This window comes from Lichenostomus cassidix, chromosome 2, assembly GCF_008360975.1.
Source record: "Lichenostomus cassidix isolate B80296 chromosome 2, HeHo_3.0, whole genome shotgun sequence".
NCBI lineage: Eukaryota > Metazoa > Chordata > Aves > Passeriformes > Meliphagidae > Lichenostomus > Lichenostomus cassidix.
In genome coordinates this window covers 86,682,331-86,700,666 of record NC_139482.1, presented here as the reverse complement: position 1 = coordinate 86,700,666, position 18,336 = coordinate 86,682,331, and the positions used below count along the sequence as shown (strand labels likewise).

The 18,336-nt window shown below is 36.0% G+C and overlaps 1 protein-coding gene across 5 annotated transcripts in view; it reads left to right on the top strand.

Annotated features, from left to right (window-relative positions):
• PTPN3 (protein tyrosine phosphatase non-receptor type 3) overlaps positions 1–18,336 on the top strand; it is a 162,781-nt gene that overhangs the window by 136,149 nt on the left and 8,296 nt on the right. For 4 of the 5 annotated variants that reach the window (XM_085052267.1, XM_085052265.1, XM_085052268.1 and 1 more), the window contains exons 19-26: positions 383–539; positions 2,268–2,434; positions 5,020–5,110; positions 5,364–5,425; positions 6,259–6,405; positions 8,445–8,573; positions 14,516–14,661; positions 15,341–15,476. In XM_085052267.1, coding sequence (XP_084908393.1) covers positions 383–539; positions 2,268–2,434; positions 5,020–5,110; positions 5,364–5,425; positions 6,259–6,405; positions 8,445–8,573; positions 14,516–14,661; positions 15,341–15,476 — 1,035 coding nt within the window. The remainder of the gene's footprint in view (positions 1–382; positions 540–2,267; positions 2,435–5,019; positions 5,111–5,363; positions 5,426–6,258; positions 6,406–8,444; positions 8,574–14,515; positions 14,662–15,340; positions 15,477–18,336) is intronic. The other variant, XM_085052266.1, reaches the window with a different exon arrangement.

Below are 18,336 nucleotides of genomic sequence, written 5' to 3'. Positions count from 1 at the left end.
CTTTGTATTCACTTCGTAAAAAGTGAACTGAGTTATCTTACGTGCCCAAAACACTTTCTCCAGAAATTCAATGGTCACTGAGGCTTGCAGTGTGAAATATAGATCTGTGAGAGCAATCTGGTGATGTTTGTTTGATTAATGTGAATTCCTTTTATAGCTGTCAATACGCTGTTTGAACTGTTCCTTATCTTCATGGAGAGGCTTTGAAGCATGAGAGAGCTTTAGAGCTGAATCCTTTCATAGAACTTCTGATACAAAATGTGAAACTTTGTCAGGAGAACTGTGAAGACTTTACTTACATGATGTACTTAATATCCTGATATGTTCCTGCTTGCTCAACTGGATGCAATGACATTAATGTGTTTCTTTGGTCTTGAAACAGGCTGATAAATGCATCCCAAAGCTGAATGAAGGTGATCAGATAGTATTAATTAATGGCCGAGATATCTCAGAGCACACACATGACCAGGTGGTCATGTTCATAAAAGCCAGCAGAGAATCTCACTCAAGAGAGCTTGCACTTTTGGTCAGGAGGAAAGGTAACTGGGCTAATTTTATTCACTTCTAATTTTTTTGAGACTGTTGCTCTTATGCTTGGTGGTATCCCCTCTTCTGTTTGCATAAACATCTTCTCAGCGCACTTGGAACAGACTTGTGCAAAAAGTGGCTCTCACTGTGTGCAAATTAGCAGTACAAGTAGTTTAAACCATATAGGTTCTCACCAATGCAACAAAGAATCTAGCAAGTTGGAATTTCTTCTTATTTTTTGGTCAAAAAATCTATGAGAATAAATAGTACCTTGAAAGTGGGGGTTTTTTTGGTGATGTGGAGTGTTGGGGTTTTTTTTTTTGTAAATAAAGCATAATTTCACACCCCCCCAGTTGCAGGTTTGCAAAAACTCATGGGCTGTTCCCCTGCACAATAGTGTGATGAAACAAGTCAGTTAGTCTGCTCCTCACCTTATTCTTGAAGTAGACATCTAGTGTCAATACTGAGATAAATCTATGCTGGCTGCTTGCTGAGCTGCTGCCTGCAAAGAGGAGACAATCTTTGAAATATGCAGGGTCTTTAGCATGTATATTTAAAATATGGGGAACTTATCCAGCTTGGTTTTGCTTGCTCCATATTTAAACACATGTAGATCCCAAGAGCTTTCAGATGATGTGAAACTCCTGGTTTATTATTTGCTTTCCTTAAGAGGTATGCTAAGACCTTAACACACACAATTACACAGAGTTTCTGATTACATGAAAACATACAAATCTGAAGGGATTATGCATCACTGGGAAACAGGAGGGAATGAAACAGCCTAAGTGATATACTTCTGTAACATCAGCTTTATTTAAAACCTCTTGAGTTTCTTGGAAGATACATGGGCTCTTTGTTTTGTTTTCCACTGGCTTTATGCAGCATTTAGTTTAACTTTTCTAGTCCGCTTCCAACTTGCAGATGAAAGAAACCTGCTTTTATCTAAAGATAACCTGTGGCCCCATAGCAGTCATTTTGTATAGGCATGAGGATGAACAGCTCCCTGTTTTCTGAAGTTTGGCAGGTATGAACCCTTCTGATCACTGCAGAGAATAACCACAGCTGGACATGTTTGCTGATACAATACCTTTCTTAGAGACAGAACTGCCATGCAGATTACTTCATTGATGTTTGTCATGTTCTTCAATATGTAAGCAAGGAGTGTTGAGAAAACGGAATAATGATTTTTTATTTTAATTGTTTCCTTCAGTGTTAGCATAAGAAATTGCAAAAGACAATTCCATTGCTTCTCTGATGACATGCTTCTCTAATGACACTCTAAAGGGAGTGTAATGTAAGGATTTTTGCATTTGTTTTGCTGTTGCAGGTCCAAACTTATACAAGTTTCTTGTAGCGATATTCCATTAATTATGTTCTATACTTTTTTAGGCTAAACTCCTTTGTTTTTTACCATGGTGGATGTTGTGTTTCATTAGCCTATTTAGCAGTCCATTCTGTAAGACAAGGTTGCAAAAAACACCTTGTGCTTGGAATTCAAGTTCTTTTCCTTCACAGATAGGCACTTTGAATTTCTCTTTCAGAAAAGTCATAGGGACATTTTCTTCTTCATAGTTTCCACAGTAATACATTGCAAAAAGAAATGCAGTTAAATGTGTTGCTATTTGCTTTCCTGAGGTTTTGCAAACTCTGTTGTTATTTCAAGCTGCTAAATTTTTATATCTGTTAAAAACACATTAATGCTGTATGTAATGGATTATAACTTTCTACAAATCTTTCAGTAGTTAGACAGTTTGTGGAGCCCAAATCAGAAGATGAAGCTGATTCCCACACTCTCCCAGAATCTATACTTGCTGTCAGTTCGGAATATGGTGGTGACACTCTGGAGGAGTCTATGGAGCAGCTTAGAAGAGGGCTGGAGAGTGGGACTGTCCTTATTCAGTTTGAGGTAGGTAATGCTCAGCTCTTTAATGCTGTTAGTATAGACCAAAGACTAATGCAGGGGTTTTAATTAATTGCAAGTCTCATTGTTCCTGTTCACTCTTAACCTCAAGAGAGCAACAATTTGACTTGCCCATCAGTTTCACACTTCACTATTTAAAATTGGGTTATGAGTTATCAGTCTTACACAAAATGCTCTCTGCTGAGAAAAATGTGTTAGAATTAATGTGTTTCTGGCTCAAATATTTAAAGTTCACTAAATCAGTGTTTTTTCTGCAGCTGTTTTATTGAGTAGAGTAGAAGCATTTTGACAGAGCTCAGTCTTGTACTTTGTTTTTTTGTTTTCTATGTTCTTTTTCTATGTTCTTCCAATATGTCAGCAAAGAATGTCATAGAAAACTGACTAATAAAATGTTTTATATTTTATTAAATTAGTTCCTTCAGTGTTAGTGTAAGAAATTACAAGGGATAATTCATCTGCTTCTCTAATGGCAAGGGAGTGCAGCATATGCATGTTTGTGGTTGCTTTACTGTTGTGGATTCAAACATTTGTAGTAGCTCTCGGTAAGCCCTACTTTATAATGATTTATAAAGTTGGCATTGAGTTCTGGAGTAACCCATTCTGTCACTGATAACTTGTAGAACAGCAATAACTTTTTTTCCCCTTTTGATATTTTTTTCTTCACCCTTTTTTTTTTTTAAAGCTGTAAAATTTAATGGTACTAGTTGAAGAGTTGTGGTATTGTTTATTGTATAACCACTCTTTTTATGAGTTTTGCTTTATTTCCAAGATTTCTGAAAATAAAAATGCCTCTGCTTTTAGGGAGTTGTAGGCAATGGTTCATAATTGCTTTTCAAAATCCACAGCACTGGATGCAGTGCAGCAATTACAATGAATCTGTTGGCTATTGAGGCAGTAGCTCAAAAATATGAGCTGACCTTTCAATACTTTGTTGATTTTAAAATTTTTAGACTAAATTTAAGCACAAATTTCCTGTAGTGAACTTCATGGGATTTCTGATCCTTTATGATATTCTGATATATGATATTATGATATTAATAGGATATTTGATCCTATATTTTATTCTTTTATGGCAGTATTCATAAAAGGATATTATAGAAAAAGCACACGACCTTTTTAGAATCTAATAAACCTGGGGACAGCTTAGTGGCCTTCTTGCTTTGAATTCATTATTTAGTGATCTTCAGAAGCAGAGCCAATTGCAGAGTCTCCTCATCAGATTTGGTGCCTCTCAGGCTCTCCATTCACTTTAGCAAAATAGTAAATAATTAGCCAGTAGACTGTAAATAACGAAGCTTTTCCAGAATATCTTCCTCCATTAAACCAGAATTTAAGAAGTCTGTCAATAGCAAATGACTCTTTGCCAGGCAACAGTGGAGCTTGAGAATGGTTACTTGACTTTAAATTATTCTTCCTGACTTTAAAATATTCTTCCTTGTCTTCCTAAAAAAGGCAGAAATTGCAACCTGGCTGTAGTAAAGTGGAACTTGAGTTAAAGCAGATAGAAGCTTTTCCATTACCATATATTATCAAGTTCTCTTCTCACATGGCTTGTTTATGTTGTATAAGTTGAAAAATGCGGTGAGCTGTGATACAGAGTTTTAAGGTCCAGTAAATCTCAGTAGAATAAATATTTTTGTGTGTTGCTCTTTTTCTCTCAACCAGAAAGTAGGGGATTTTATTCTTCTATTGCATTCCGTTTTATGTATCGAACATTATTCAAAATCTTCATTAAACATGTAAGACAAAATGAGCTCTTTGTAAGTGTTTGGTGAAGGATGTAAAACTCTGGCACAGCCAGGTTAATCACTCAGTTGTAAGGTGCTTTCATGTAGATTTAATACACAAAAGCTGTAGTTGTATAATTACATTTCTTGATTTTGTTGTTGTTGTTGTTTTTTCCCCTCTGTACCTTTTTTTTGTCCTGTTTGATGTACTTAGAAGCATAAATCATTAGGGTTTGAAAAGACCTCTAAGATCATGGAGTCCAACCATTAATCTAACAACAACTTCAAAATTTTGGTAATACACACATTATATATACTCCATTTGGTATGCCCACATTGGCTCCAGATAAAGTCTGCAACAAATGGATTGGCCAAAAACAAAGAAGTCACATGTGAACAGACTGGGGTATATTGAAGTTTTGTTTTTTTAGGTACTTGCAGGATTGAAATGGATGGGTTTAGTCCAGAGAATATTTTTTTTTCTGAAATTTTTGTATTATAGTTAATTCTAGAAAATAAGTTTGCAGCTATTTTTTTGTTCTGATACCACTCATTGTTCCCTTGTTCCGCCCTCAACCACTGTTGTCCTTTTGGTCTGCAGTTTTATAAGCAAAAGGCAAACTTGCAGAGAAACAGTTTATACTAATGATGCTCACATGTTGTTTCCTTGTCATGCTAAATACAAAAACCTTTGAAGTGAATTTTGTGGAAGGATAGCAAAAACATTAAAGAAAGTATGGAATTTTTTTCTTTTTTTAATGTATTTTTGTGTGAATGTAATTACTGTGTGTATAGCATAATCAGACCCCTCAAAATCCTATAATTTTTCATTCTACTTTGCAGCAACTTTATAGAAAGAAACCAGGATTGGCTGTTACATGTGCAAAGGTACCTCAGAATATGGACAAGAATAGATACAAAGATGTTCTACCTTGTGAGTCTAAAGTACAGTTTCTGCCTATTTTGCTTTTTAAAACTGCTGTATTGAACTTGCTGATTAAAAATTTCATTATGTATTTGAAGTCATATAATGATTTATTTTGTTTTCTAAAAGGTAATTTATTTTGGTTTGTATTCTGCTGTTTGCATCTATGCAATTCCCCAGTTTTTTTTAACTTAATAGAGAGGAAGCATGTCTCTTTAATTGCTAATTTTATTCCCTCTTTCTTGTGCGTGTGTGTGTGCAGATGATGCCACAAGGATAATATTGCAAGGAGATGAAGATTACATTAATGCAAATTATGTGAATGTAAGTCATACAGAGACCTGCATTTAATCACTTTCTATATTACTAAAGCAGACTATATTTGGCTTTTTAGGGAATAAGGATATTTTGTTTTAATTTTGGGGATTTGTAAATGTTAAAGATGTAAAGTTTCGTAATGTAAAAGATAGTGTGTCTTGTGAAACAAGTGACCATCCTAATACACAGTGAGTGCTACCATGTGGATATGTGGAGAGTCATTAACCAATAAAAATTATTTTATTTTTTCACATACTTCACATGCTGAGGTTGTCCATAAAACGAAACTTTTCCCTCTAGAACCACTTATGCCCTACCAACTGTGCTATGAAGGATCCAGAAGACAAACTAGAGCCTTGATTTCCCTAATCAATCAGGTGTAGGCTGGGAGCCAGGGAAAAGAGGGGAAAATGTGTATGTATTTTTGTCAGATACATAAGCTAAGCACCTAAATCAGAGAGTCAATTACTAACTGCCTGTGTTATCAGGCAATAAACAGCTTTTGTTGGTATACCTTTGGTGTACAAACCCTGCCATCATTCCTTACTAAATAACAAAGAAAATTTAGAAATCTTTGTAGCTTCAAGTTTTCAAGTACATTTTCACTATTAATCTGTTCATAGTTCATCATGAAGGCCTGTAGAATCTGTGCTTTACATCTGTTTGAAATTAATGATTTAAGAGTTTTTCACATAACAAATTTTGATCTCGATTGTCTTATTCCTTAGTTTTTTGCCTAACCTTCCCTCGAAGCTTCCTGTTCAAATGAAATGCTGAATTCAAACAGTACTTGAGTAGTGAGGGTGAACTTAAAATAGGATTTTTCTTTCACTCTGTAGATGGAAATTCCTTCTGCTGACATTGTGAACCGGTACATTGCTACTCAGGGGCCTCTTCCACACACATGTGCACACTTCTGGCAAGTCGTCTGGGATCACAAATTGTCACTGATCATCATGTTAACAACTCTCACCGAACGAGGACGGGTAAGTGCCCAGGTTCTTTGTATGCTGAAGAAATGTACTGTGCCTTTGAACTTTTTTCCATTGATATGATTAAATAACCCTGAAAGAGGTAAACTTATTCTATTGAATCATTCTTCTGAAGGCCATGCTTTCTGAATTACTTAGAGGGAGCAGATAGTCCTCAACTTGCTTTTTGGTATGCTGCTTTGAGAACAAACCAGTTGTTAGATAAACAGAAATCACAGCATTCACTCTGCTGTGCTGATCAGACAGGTACCATGTGCTGTCATTTTTCCCCTTGAGTATTTGGCTCCATGTGGCAGTTTCTCTCCAAAAATTTCATCAAACGTCTGGAAGCACTGAGTGGGTTGAGCAAACCTTGTAGTCTTAACTGTAAAAAGGAGTCTGCTATTGTAGTATTTACTAGTGGTGGTCAGAATTTAGCTTGCTTATTATTTACACCTCAGGTTCTTTCCTAGGATTGCTCTAATAATTCTTTTAATTATGTTTAGATAAATTCTCTCTCCTTGAATTTTGGAATTGTACAGTGTAAATCTGGTGTATTTTAATTTAACGTGTCCTTTGTAGTTTTAAAGATTAAGTTTATAGATTAAATGGGAAGGTATTGGTTTTGAAGTCTTAGAAGCCAAAAACTCAACAGTTGGATTTTTTTAGAGGTGGAGAAGGTGATGAATCCTGTACGCCTTCACTGCAGCCTTTATCTGTAACTCCTGTGTGATTTGTCCTATGCTATCAAATTTATCTGTCATCCCAGTCAAAAGCCAATGTTTTTAGAAAGCGAGAGAGTGAGTATTTGAGGTCTTAAACAGCATAAAGACTGAGATGTAAGGAGGGACAGTTGAGCACCAATTAGGTTCTAACCATGGTCAGGTTATGTAGCTGCTCATGGAAGCAGACATTATGGAACATTGCCTGACATACATAAAACTGCTCCCTTCATCTTTTGACTGTATTGCTGCATTCATTTCCTCATATTGATAGCTTCTGATCACCCTGCTGGTCCCTTTGCACACGAGACACTTTATCTGAGTTTTTTTGCTTTCAGAAGTTATTTATATTTGCCCAGTTTGTGGGTGAACTTTCAGGGATAGAAAAATTTGTATCTTCTTGTCAATAGTCTCCCCATTAGCAAGTGCCAAACCTTTTCCCAGTGCCTAGAGGTTTTACATTCTCTCTTTCCAATAGTGTTAAGATTTGTATTACAGGATTTTCTTTTTTCTCCACAGTAATGTTCATGTTTTTAGAAATGGATACATTATTTTGGCTTAAATTTGAAGGGGAAATTAGTTAAGATAAATTACCACAGTAAAAATCTCAGGCATAATGATTATAATTTCGATTTCAAGCCTCTGAAAATTGAGCCGTATTAAAGATAGAATGACAAAATTTTAACACTTCAAAAATTCCAGCTCTTACTACTCTCTATCAGTTTAAAAGTTACAGACAAAAACAGCTTTGAACTTCATGCAGGTTGCAGTGTCACGTCAAAGTTTTAATTATTTCCAAAAGTGGAGGTTCCACATTTACACAGGGCTTCTTGTTTCTGTGCTTGACCATCTTTGTGGAATTTTTTTGCCAACATCTAATCAGAATTTCCCTTGTTGCATCTTTACAGTTGCTTCTTGTCTTTTCATAGTTCACTTTCAAGAAAAGTGGGGCTCTGCCTTTGCTGTAACCTGCTCTTGGATGGCTAATGTTAGTTATAAATTTGCCTCCTACTACTTCACTTCTCTTAAGACAGAATAAATCCATCTTTGTTCTCCCACTTTATGCCTTGAGAAGTCATTTTAGCAATTACATACAAGCAGCAGACCAAGCATCATGCATCCAATTTACCTGAATATTTATCGTAAATCATTAAAACGGAAATTTATGGAGAATCTAGCCTATTTTGTCCTGTTATTTTTCAATTTGTATCAAGAAATCTCACCAGAGATTTTACACCACTCCTTGAATTCCCTGAACCACGACATAGGAGGGAAGGCTGGAAACAGAAGTGCTTGTGTACAGTTTTGACGTGTGCTTAATTTTCTTTACAGACCAAATGTCATCAGTACTGGCCTGATCCACCAGATGTAATGGAATATGGCTGCTTCCGGGTCAGATGCCACTCTGAAGACTGCACAATAGCTTATGTTGTCAGAGAAATGGTCATCACACATGTTGAGGTAAATGCCCCTTGCCTTTAGTTATCCCTAAACAAGCTGAATTAGTACATTTATAGATGGGTAGATGAAGACATTGTGTTTGACAATGTATATATATCTCTGTGTGTGAATATACATGTGTGTCTACATATACACACACATATTTTTTAAAATAGAATACATGTGTATTATATGGATCAACATGTTGTGATTGTTGCTTTAGAGCTTCATCAAAGACACTTTTTGAAGCTCTAAAGTACATTATGCTGTACAGGTACTGCAATAAGCATCATAAAGAACTTTAGTGCCTTTCTTGAAGCAGTTTTGCAATCACTGACTCTTCACAAGTACTTTGATTTATAATGAGAGTTTTTTCCTACATAACTCTGCTTTTTCAAGGATGAAATATGGGTCACTTGGTTAATGGCATGTGCAGCTACAACAGCTAATAAAGAAGTGAACCATAATAATGTTGTTTTGAGAGAAGATGCAGAATCTCACCAGTTCCTTTTCATTGTCTTTAGTCACATTTTATAAAAGAAAAAAATCCATACATATCTCAATTGAAATGTGCTCAATTTTATGAAAGATACATATATTCCATAGCTCCTCATACTTTCATGCTAATTTCTAGTGATGTAGAAAGCAAAGAGAAGGGAAAACACAGCATGTCATCTTGTGATGTGAAATCTGTGTTCAGGTCACATTTAAACTTCCCACAAGCTGAATTGGAGCGATTGAAGTTTGGTTTTTGTTTCTAAGTTCACCTGCATTTCTTACATGTTTCCCGTCTTCATATATTTTCCAAAATTCTATGGCCACATGTATTTTCTAAAAAGATTAAGGGTTTGTGCTATCATAAGATGTGTAAGAAATCGCTGTATACTGACCAAAGGCTGATTTTTAGTCAGTGTTCTAAACTTCTATATAGTTAAGTAACTTTACTCTTACCAGAATTGCTAGTAGTAATAGTAAGTAGTAAACAAGAAAAAGGCAATATCTGTTTCAGAGTATAATATTTAATCATGTCCTTACAACAAGATGACCAATCTTTTAGTGTCATATATTTGTAACTTGACATTCTCTCACTTGACAGTGCATCCAAATTTGTTTGAATATGATTAAGTTTTCCTTTGCAGTCATAAACATGTGAGATGTCAGATGTCAGTACTTAAAGGTCTTTCAGTTAAGATAGTTTACAGTATTTCAGTTTCTAGCTATGAGAAACCACGCAGACAGGGAGCAGCATATTTGTTTCTGTATTTTGACCAGTTAATCTGGAAGTGATAAACCTGAATGTCAGCACAGAAGAAAAAAGTCTTCTGACTGAGTGTCAGTCAGAAGAAAAACTACATGTACACAAAGTTTTAGTCTCTGTCTCTCAAATTATTTATCTGAAACCTTTCTAAGTCTCATAAAATGAAGAAAAGTTTCATTTCCTGCCTTTCTTTTCAAGACCAAGATTGAAAGCTATACTGTAGCACTAAGTTTGGGGATTTTTTGAGGTTGGTTGAGGCTTTTTATTTTTTTAAGAAAGCTTCAGAACACTTTGGGGACCAGAACAAACAGACCAAACAAAAGAAATCGTGCAGTGTGAGTGCAGAATTCATCACACAGTGCACTGTTTTGTAAAACAAGATACAGATTTCTTTCTAATCCTTGAAGAGAGAGCATGAGAAGCCTGAAACAAGCTTTCATTCAGTTTCCTTTAAGATAAATGCCTTGCAACATATGATTGGCCATTAAATGTCACTGGTTTTGAACGATAAAGAGCCAAAGAATAAAAGTTAAAGTGTTATGGCAAGTGTGTGCAGAATCATGATGATGTGTGAACAGTTGTCCAAGAAATGCCAAATGCTACTTGCCAGAATATCTACTCTTTAGAAACTGGGCTTTAACCCCAATCATTCAGACTCAGATTTCAAGGTATATTTGTGAAGCTCACTGGCAAAGAGCACACCTTTTCCTGCTTAGAAGATAAAAAGACCATTTCAGGGTTAATGTAGCTCTACACTGTAATTTTTTTTTTCCTCATTATTAAAGATTATATTATAACCTATACAAAAAGGACATTAACTGAAACATTAAAATGCAAAATCTATTGCTTGGTTTATAAGAAAAGTAAGAATTAATGTTGACATTTCAAGCTTAAATATCCTTCTTTCTATATGAGTATTATGATTCTAAGCTCTGTGTGTTGATTTTCTGAAGAGCACACAAATCATTTATTAATCAGGGAGAGTCTGTCATTTAAGGAGAATGAAACGAGGAGGTTTGCCTTTTGATGTAATTATAATAAGCAAGGCTGCAAACTGCAGAAAGATGAGGAATGGATATTTTTGTGGCTGAAGGACTTGACAGTACTGCAGTATTGCAAGTGTTAGAGCAGCCATTTGAAGCATTACCTCTGACAGCGCTATTCTTTGTCAGGAGTTTCAGCCCCAATGACAGACTCACTGGAAAAGATCATGTGTTTCAGAGCAAAATCTAGGATGTTAGCTTAACCACAATGAAGCTGCTGCTGTAGTTTAATGTCTTGAATTTGCCCAGGAGGGGTAGGGAGAAGTACATTGTTTTGTTGGGGGGTTTTCCGCTGAACAACTTTGCTGTAATGACAATAACCATTATCAGAAGCACAATAGCAAGCAGGTGGGGACAAGCATGGTTTCTTAGACCTCTGTAGCTCCTTACTAGGTAAATGTGGATCAATGCTGTGAAGAAGCTAAATGTTAGTCAAAGGGCTCATGATAAACTGGGCAAGTTACATAATCCTGAAGTGTCGCTGGAATCTGTTGTTTGGGCTATTTTTGTTAATCTGTAATTTTTAAGGTTCTTTGGGGAAATACCAAATACATAAATTCCATTGAAATCAGTCCATGTGAATGCAAAAAAAATTAAATAATTTTGGAGTAGCAAGGTGTACCAGGTGAAGTTAGGCAAAAATAGCAACCAAACTGTAATCAGCTCTTGCTGTCTCACTTTCTCTAAGTCAAGACTCATAAAACAGGACTAATAAGCTAGATTTTTATGAAGAAAAGCTATACATTAATCAGTCATTAGGATGACTGTCATTGAAAACCTCAATGCAAAAAGAAAAAATTGTTGAAAAGACTTCAACCAAGTTGCAGAGAATAATGGTTTGATGAGTAACTTGAGTGTAATGAGAAGTTACCTGTTATTTTCCATTATGAGGTTTGTATGAAGAAGCAGGATCTGGGAGGAATAGTGTTTAAAAATAAGTATTGCTAACAGAACATGTACTGTGGGGCTAACTATGGAACCAGTAACTACAGCATTTTTTTTCATGTATGAGTGCCAGATTTTAGTAGCTGTGATGGTCTTTTAACGTAAGTTATTTCCACATGGGGTGTTATTTGGCTGACATTTTCTGAATTTAAGAACTGACTTTCACTAGACTTGAAGAAGTTATATTTTAAAAAAAGCCAAAAATCCCTCTAAAAATAGCTTTCAAAACTCTGGACTTCATTGGAATACTGTTTAATTATTTTCTGCATGCAACATAAAACTTAGACCTAGAAAACTGCTTCTAACATATTTATATATATTTACTCTTTACATTAGGTTTAAATTGCTAATAAAATAGTGTTTTAAAATACTTATGCATTTTGAAAAGAAAGTGGCAGAACAGTCATGTTTCAGCATTTTGAATCATGTCAGAAGAGCTCAACCAGAAGACTCAAAACTGGTTATGTTAAATGGCAAATAATTAGGAAACTGCACTGAAACTTGAGGTATACCTGAAGTAACTGACAAATGCCTCTTTGGTGCCTGAGGATGATTAGGGCGTGTAACAGAAATTGAAGATGCTTACACCAAAAGCAGCAACTCTGAGGACTAAGTGCATGTTCTTAAAGTGTATTCTCACTCTGAATAAATCTTACGTAACATGTTTTTTGTACTTAATGTCTGCAAACTATTTAGCTAAATGCAGCTCAAACTATTTAACTAAATGCAACTTGCTATATTTGAGCCTGAAGTACTGATAAGTAAAAATTGGGTTAACATTTTCTTTTGTTATGAGCTTGTAAAATGACTTTTTACTTCTACAGATCACTGTCAATGTTTCTCAGGTGTGCCACTGGCACTTATCCATATTATCTAGCTTTAAGTTCTTGAAGCACATGGAAGGCCACTGGATACTCAGTCTTGGATAATTTTCAAATTAATCAAGTCTTTGTTTCACCAGGATGCTGTAATTCAAGTATCTGTGATTTAAGAAAATCAGCTCAAACTGTTACGTGTAATTGCTGCTTTATCTCATTTCCCTTTTGAAGAGGTTCTGATTAAGCAAGTGCAGATTTTCAAAGGAGGACTTGTTAATGACTTTTCTAGACATGTTTTTGTATTTTTTTTCAATCTGTGGCATTTCAGAAAAATGTGAACCGTAATCATTTCATCAAGGTCAACTTTTTCTACTGAGCCGAGCTGGGTAGCAAAAGGCCATGCTTTTTTGTGAGAGATCCTGGTCATTGTGTATCTTTTAATGACCTGGATGATAGGTCCCAATGCAATTTGTTTTACAGTGAGCTTGGTTTTAATCTTAGATTACATTTTCCACTTGAGCCTTATGCTGGACCTTTTTAATTGATGATTGCTCAGGCTCTGCCTTTAAGAAGCAAACTATGAGATGAGCTGTGTCATTTTTCTTTTTGTCCCTGTAGGCAGTTGAAAATTTCTGCAATTGCTTTGACTGGAATAAATGCATTTCCTAATATTCTACTTACTACATAGGTAGTACTTACTCCATCTTTTGTACTAGCCTGTTCCCTGGGAGTGGAACATCCTCAAGTGGGAGAGGAAAACAAGCAGTTGAAGGCATTTAAAACAAGTCCTATGTTTCAATAGTTGTGAGCATAAAAGGAGAAAAACCTTATAAAGTCACTAGCATCACAAAAACATGTCTGTGTGGACCACTAAAGAAAGCCCAGCTTTTATAGACTAATCCAGTGATAAAGGAGAGTTTTATTTCAGTAGGGTGTCAAAGGTTAAGGCTGGTAATGGACATAAATAAAATGCAGGTAACAGCTGAACTATTGCAAAGTATGTGGAAGGAATAAAGGAAAGAGAAGACTTGTCTCAGTTTGTAAAGAGCACGATCCTCACTGCAGGATGCAGGAGAACTCACGAGCATTTTAGGTCTTTTCCTTCCCACCCTAATCATTACTTACATCTCTAACTTATCAGTTGAGCCCAATCTGCATGCAAAGATGATTGAGTGATTTCATAATCAAAGTTAACAAAAAGCTAAACTGAAGGAACTTCTGCAAAACCGTGGGGTTTTTACATATAATTGATTCAAAAAAAGAACTCTTTGTACAACAGAATCTTTTAACTAATTATGTTGCTTCCATAGAGAAAAGTGTCCTCCTGCAGATCGTACAGATGTCATTCATATATGTACAATGAGCATGTGTGTGTGAATGATATACATACTGTTTTCTAACAGATTTGGCAAGTGTTGCAGGCAACTTTGTTATACCTGAATAAGTGTGCACAGACATATTTACAATAGATTGTATAACCCTAAACCCCTGTTGCATTGTTATTGTTCTCAATAGTTCTGCTGTTCTCAGTTGTTTCTTCCAACCAGTTCTAAACTATTGTGTAGTACTATTATGCTTCTGTCTTGTATTGTTTTACCTCAGGTGGATCAATGATGTCAAAGTATAATGGGTCAAGAGTCAATAAATCAAAAAAATTAAAATGTTTAGATCACAGAAGTTACACTTGATACCTCATGTATTTAGAAACTGCTATGCCTTATGAATTCTTTCTAAGAATTTTATGTCCATATTTCACACTGAATTTTAAAATCACAAATATTTTCTACACCATCACATCTGCAGAAAACACTGGCTGTGAAAAATATGACTTGTATCTAGTAAACATTAATACAGGAGTCATAAGACTGGACATTTTTTGAAAATTTTGCTGTATTTTAGACAGAACAACAGCACACAGTAACCCATCTCCAGTATGTAGCTTGGCCTGATCATGGTGTTCCTGATGACTCCATGGACTTCTTGGAGTTTGTGACGTGCATGAGGCCCAAGAGAGTAAAGAATGAGCCGGTTCTTGTTCACTGCAGGTACTTGTGTTTTAAAATTCTGATTATAGATCTGCTTCAGCCTTAGAATAAGCATTCGATGTGAAGAGTTTATCTGCAAGAGAGGAGATTTCTTAAATTAGATGAAAATGTTAAACTGTGCAATATGAGCATTTACTGCTGCAGGCAGAAACACTGATGTTACATCTCAAGGCTGAGTTTACTTTGTCTGCCTTTCTCCTGCAACCTTTTCATGAAATGGCTTAGTCACATAATTATCACAGGTCTGATAATCTGCAATTTAATTTGTTCTCTGATTTTTATCCTCTGCCACTGTTGTAATCTCATTCTGAATAGTACTGCAAATTTTTTTTTCCTGCTGTTCAAGTGTGTGTCATAGAAGCAGTCAATTAGATCTTACCTTTTTAAAGACAAAAATACCAAACCAGTACAATTTGAGCACTTATAATTGTTTAAAAATGCTTTTACTCTAAATGAGGTTTTAGTTTTATTTTTATTAAAAAGTCTTTTCTTTTTGGCAATTTCCAGAAAATAGTACTGAAGTTTCTATAAAAATAAACTTTGCACTCTCTTTGAATTTTACTAGGGTCTTCCTGTAATTTTCAAGGCTGTTTAGCATCCTGCTGTTAAGGCTGTGGTACAAATCTGGTGCATTGCAAAACCCTAATTTTACAGACTATTTTCCTTTTGCATTTCACAGCGCAGGAATTGGTCGCACTGGTGTGTTGGTCACTATGGAAACAGCCATGTGCTTAATTGAAAGGAACCAACCTGTTTATCCACTGGATATTGTACGGAAAATGCGAGACCAACGAGCTATGATGGTGCAAACATCAGTAAGTGATGGAGAGGAAGCATAATTTTCTCTATATACACTGCATTTGGCAAGTTATAAAACAGTCCAAAAAAATTTTTTAAAGGATCTAGTAGTATGGATCTTCAGTTGCCATTATATTTCAAACTTTACAAATTTAGCATAACGTAGCATGGTGGCAAAGGCTGCTTTGCCAGTGAGGTATGTATTTATCTATTTTGTACATATTTCTTATCTTGCCATGAAAAGATAATTGATTCCTATACACTGCAAGTAGTCAGTATGCCCAAAGTCAGACTTGTACTGATCATCTGTTCATGGTCCTTTGTCTAAATTCTCTGCAAGAAACTAGAATAAATTTTTGCTTTTCATTCTAGTACAGAGCGTTATAGAAAGTTATTAAGTTGAAGCTAAAATCAAAGTGTTTGTGGCCTGGTTTGAAAAACAGGAAGTGGTTTTTCAATAGATTACTTTAGAATAGAAATTCCATGAGAACATGTTATGGATTTTTTGGGGTTTTTTTGCCTCTACCCAGTTTGATAAAAACAAAGGGCAAATTCTGTAGCATCGGTAACTGAAACATGAAAGTAGACAGTGATTTTAAGATGAAAGTGGGTCAAAGATGACTTGAGACCATGAGGGCAATTTTGTGTCAGGTTTGGAAATCAACATAATGACTTTAGAGACCAGGGATGAAGGATGAGAGCCTGTTCTTTCTTTAGGAGAGGCTGGATGACAAGAATTCTAAGTGTGGGTTATCTTGGAAAGCTAAATGCCCTATGAGAAATGAGAGTTAGGGGGTTTAGACACAGCCAACAGTAAAACTGTGCATTTCTGTCTGATCTTCCAAAGAAAATGCCTGAAGTGCATTGAAATCAAATCCATTTGATCACAGAAAAGTTAATTTAAGAAGACAAATTCTATGCGCTAAGATGTTGATGACTGCAGGAACTAGCAGTGGTGGAAATCTTGTGTTATCAAAGGGCACAAAGGTGTCAGGATCTGCAGCTGCCTGTGTACCACTGGAGTGATCAGTGAGCAGAGCTTGTCTGTGTGCTGCTGGGACTCGGGCTCATTGCAGTAGGAGTTCATCTCTCTGGAAGAGAGTCTGGACTCTATGGTTGACAAGGGAGTTGTTTGAAGGGTCACCTGCCTGTTCCTTGCTGAAGTGGATGCTGAGCTGATGACAAAGGTGGTCATGAGGTGAAGAACACTAGCTTCAAGTTAAAGGAAGCTGAGTGTTAACTTCTGGAGTTGCACCTGTCTGCAGCCCTCAGTTTCTAAAATTACCTAAGCAATCCCAAGCTTCAACATTCTAGAGGTGGTCCTTTTCTTGAGAATCAGATGTAAAAACCTGAAGTAAACTTCAGCTTGCCAGAAGACCGAGTCCGTTTTGTTCCAAGAGAAATCAGCCAGAATTATCCTTTCACTCCACACTTTGACATAGCTGAAGAATACAGAGAATAGTAAAAAATACACCTGTAGTCAGACCCCCAGTGTGGAAAATTAATATCTAAAATAGGATTCTTTACCTTGCTTGCTGTTTTACACAGTTTACTGGTCAGCACAATCAGGAGAGAGATGATCTGTAGCAGCAATACTGTGAAACTAAATTCACTTGTTATTTCTGAAGCAGGCAGATACTGTTGTGAAAAGCCAGTGAGCAAAACTGGCATACTGTGCTGTAAATGAGACACAAAAGCAAGCTCAGCTGTGAAAAAAAACAATACCAGAGAGCTGCATGTTAATATTTCGATCTGTCCTGGGTGCTCTATTGCCTTCCCATGCCTGCATTCCAGCTAGCCTCACTGCTTATATTTGATATTCCACTTAGGTTTTCTGGGAGCAGCCATTAGAGATTATTCAGTTGTAATAAAGGGATTGTTCAGTTTTAATAGCCTTGCCTAAAGCATGTTCAGCTGCCCTGTGGGGTTTTGTGTGTGCTACAATTCTAAGGTGATTACAGTTTGCCAGATGCATGTTGTGAGTTGATATCAGACAGGGCATACTCAGTAAGAATGGACCCATCAGAGCTATTATTATTGGTCAGTTTAGTGTCTGTTGTTAATCATGTGAAAGCTGTAGTTTCTCAAAGACCAGTAATTTGGTTACCAGGAACAGCAAAACAAAAGCTTCAACCAAAATGATGAAGCTATAACAAAATTGGTGTAACTGTATGGCCTCTCATTAAAAAAATTAGGATTCCCAATATGTTCCAATAAAGAGAAATTAGATATTTAAACAATGCAGAATACAGTGCTTAGGATGTACATAATATAACTAGCTACCAGCTGAGTGAGCAGTAAGAATATGTGCAACAGATAAGAGCAAAGAAAACAAGTAGTCAGAGGTTGAGTCAGTGGAAGCAATCCTGAAGGGCTCATTCTTTTATTTGTTCAGTAACTTGATCACACAAGTTATTAAAAGTATTGAACAGAGAGCTAAATACAGCACCTGGCTTGTTCAGGCAGTAGAAATATGGAAATGATAATAACAATTGAGAGAAAAGTTAAGGTAATTACGAAATAAGAACAAAGTGATATTGAGGGTGGGAGTAATTGACTGAAAGGTTGAAAGAAAAGCCAGGAAAATTGAGATGCAGAAAACTCATTTCCACCTTCCCGTTTTCCTTAGGTTTTTCTGTATTTAAAAAAAAAAAAGTGTTATGTTAGGGACAAGATTAACGTTCTTAACTGCTGGTATTTAAAGGCAACCTGAGGTCTTTCACAGTCAAAATGTTATCTTTTAGTCCTGCCCTTTGGGAAATAGTGGGGGGGAATGTTTCCAGATGCTTCTGAAGCATTGGTGGCAGTTGACAATACAAAGGGCAGCTGGGAGAATATTTCAAAGATGGAAAAATGGATTTGAAAAATTTGAAGCTT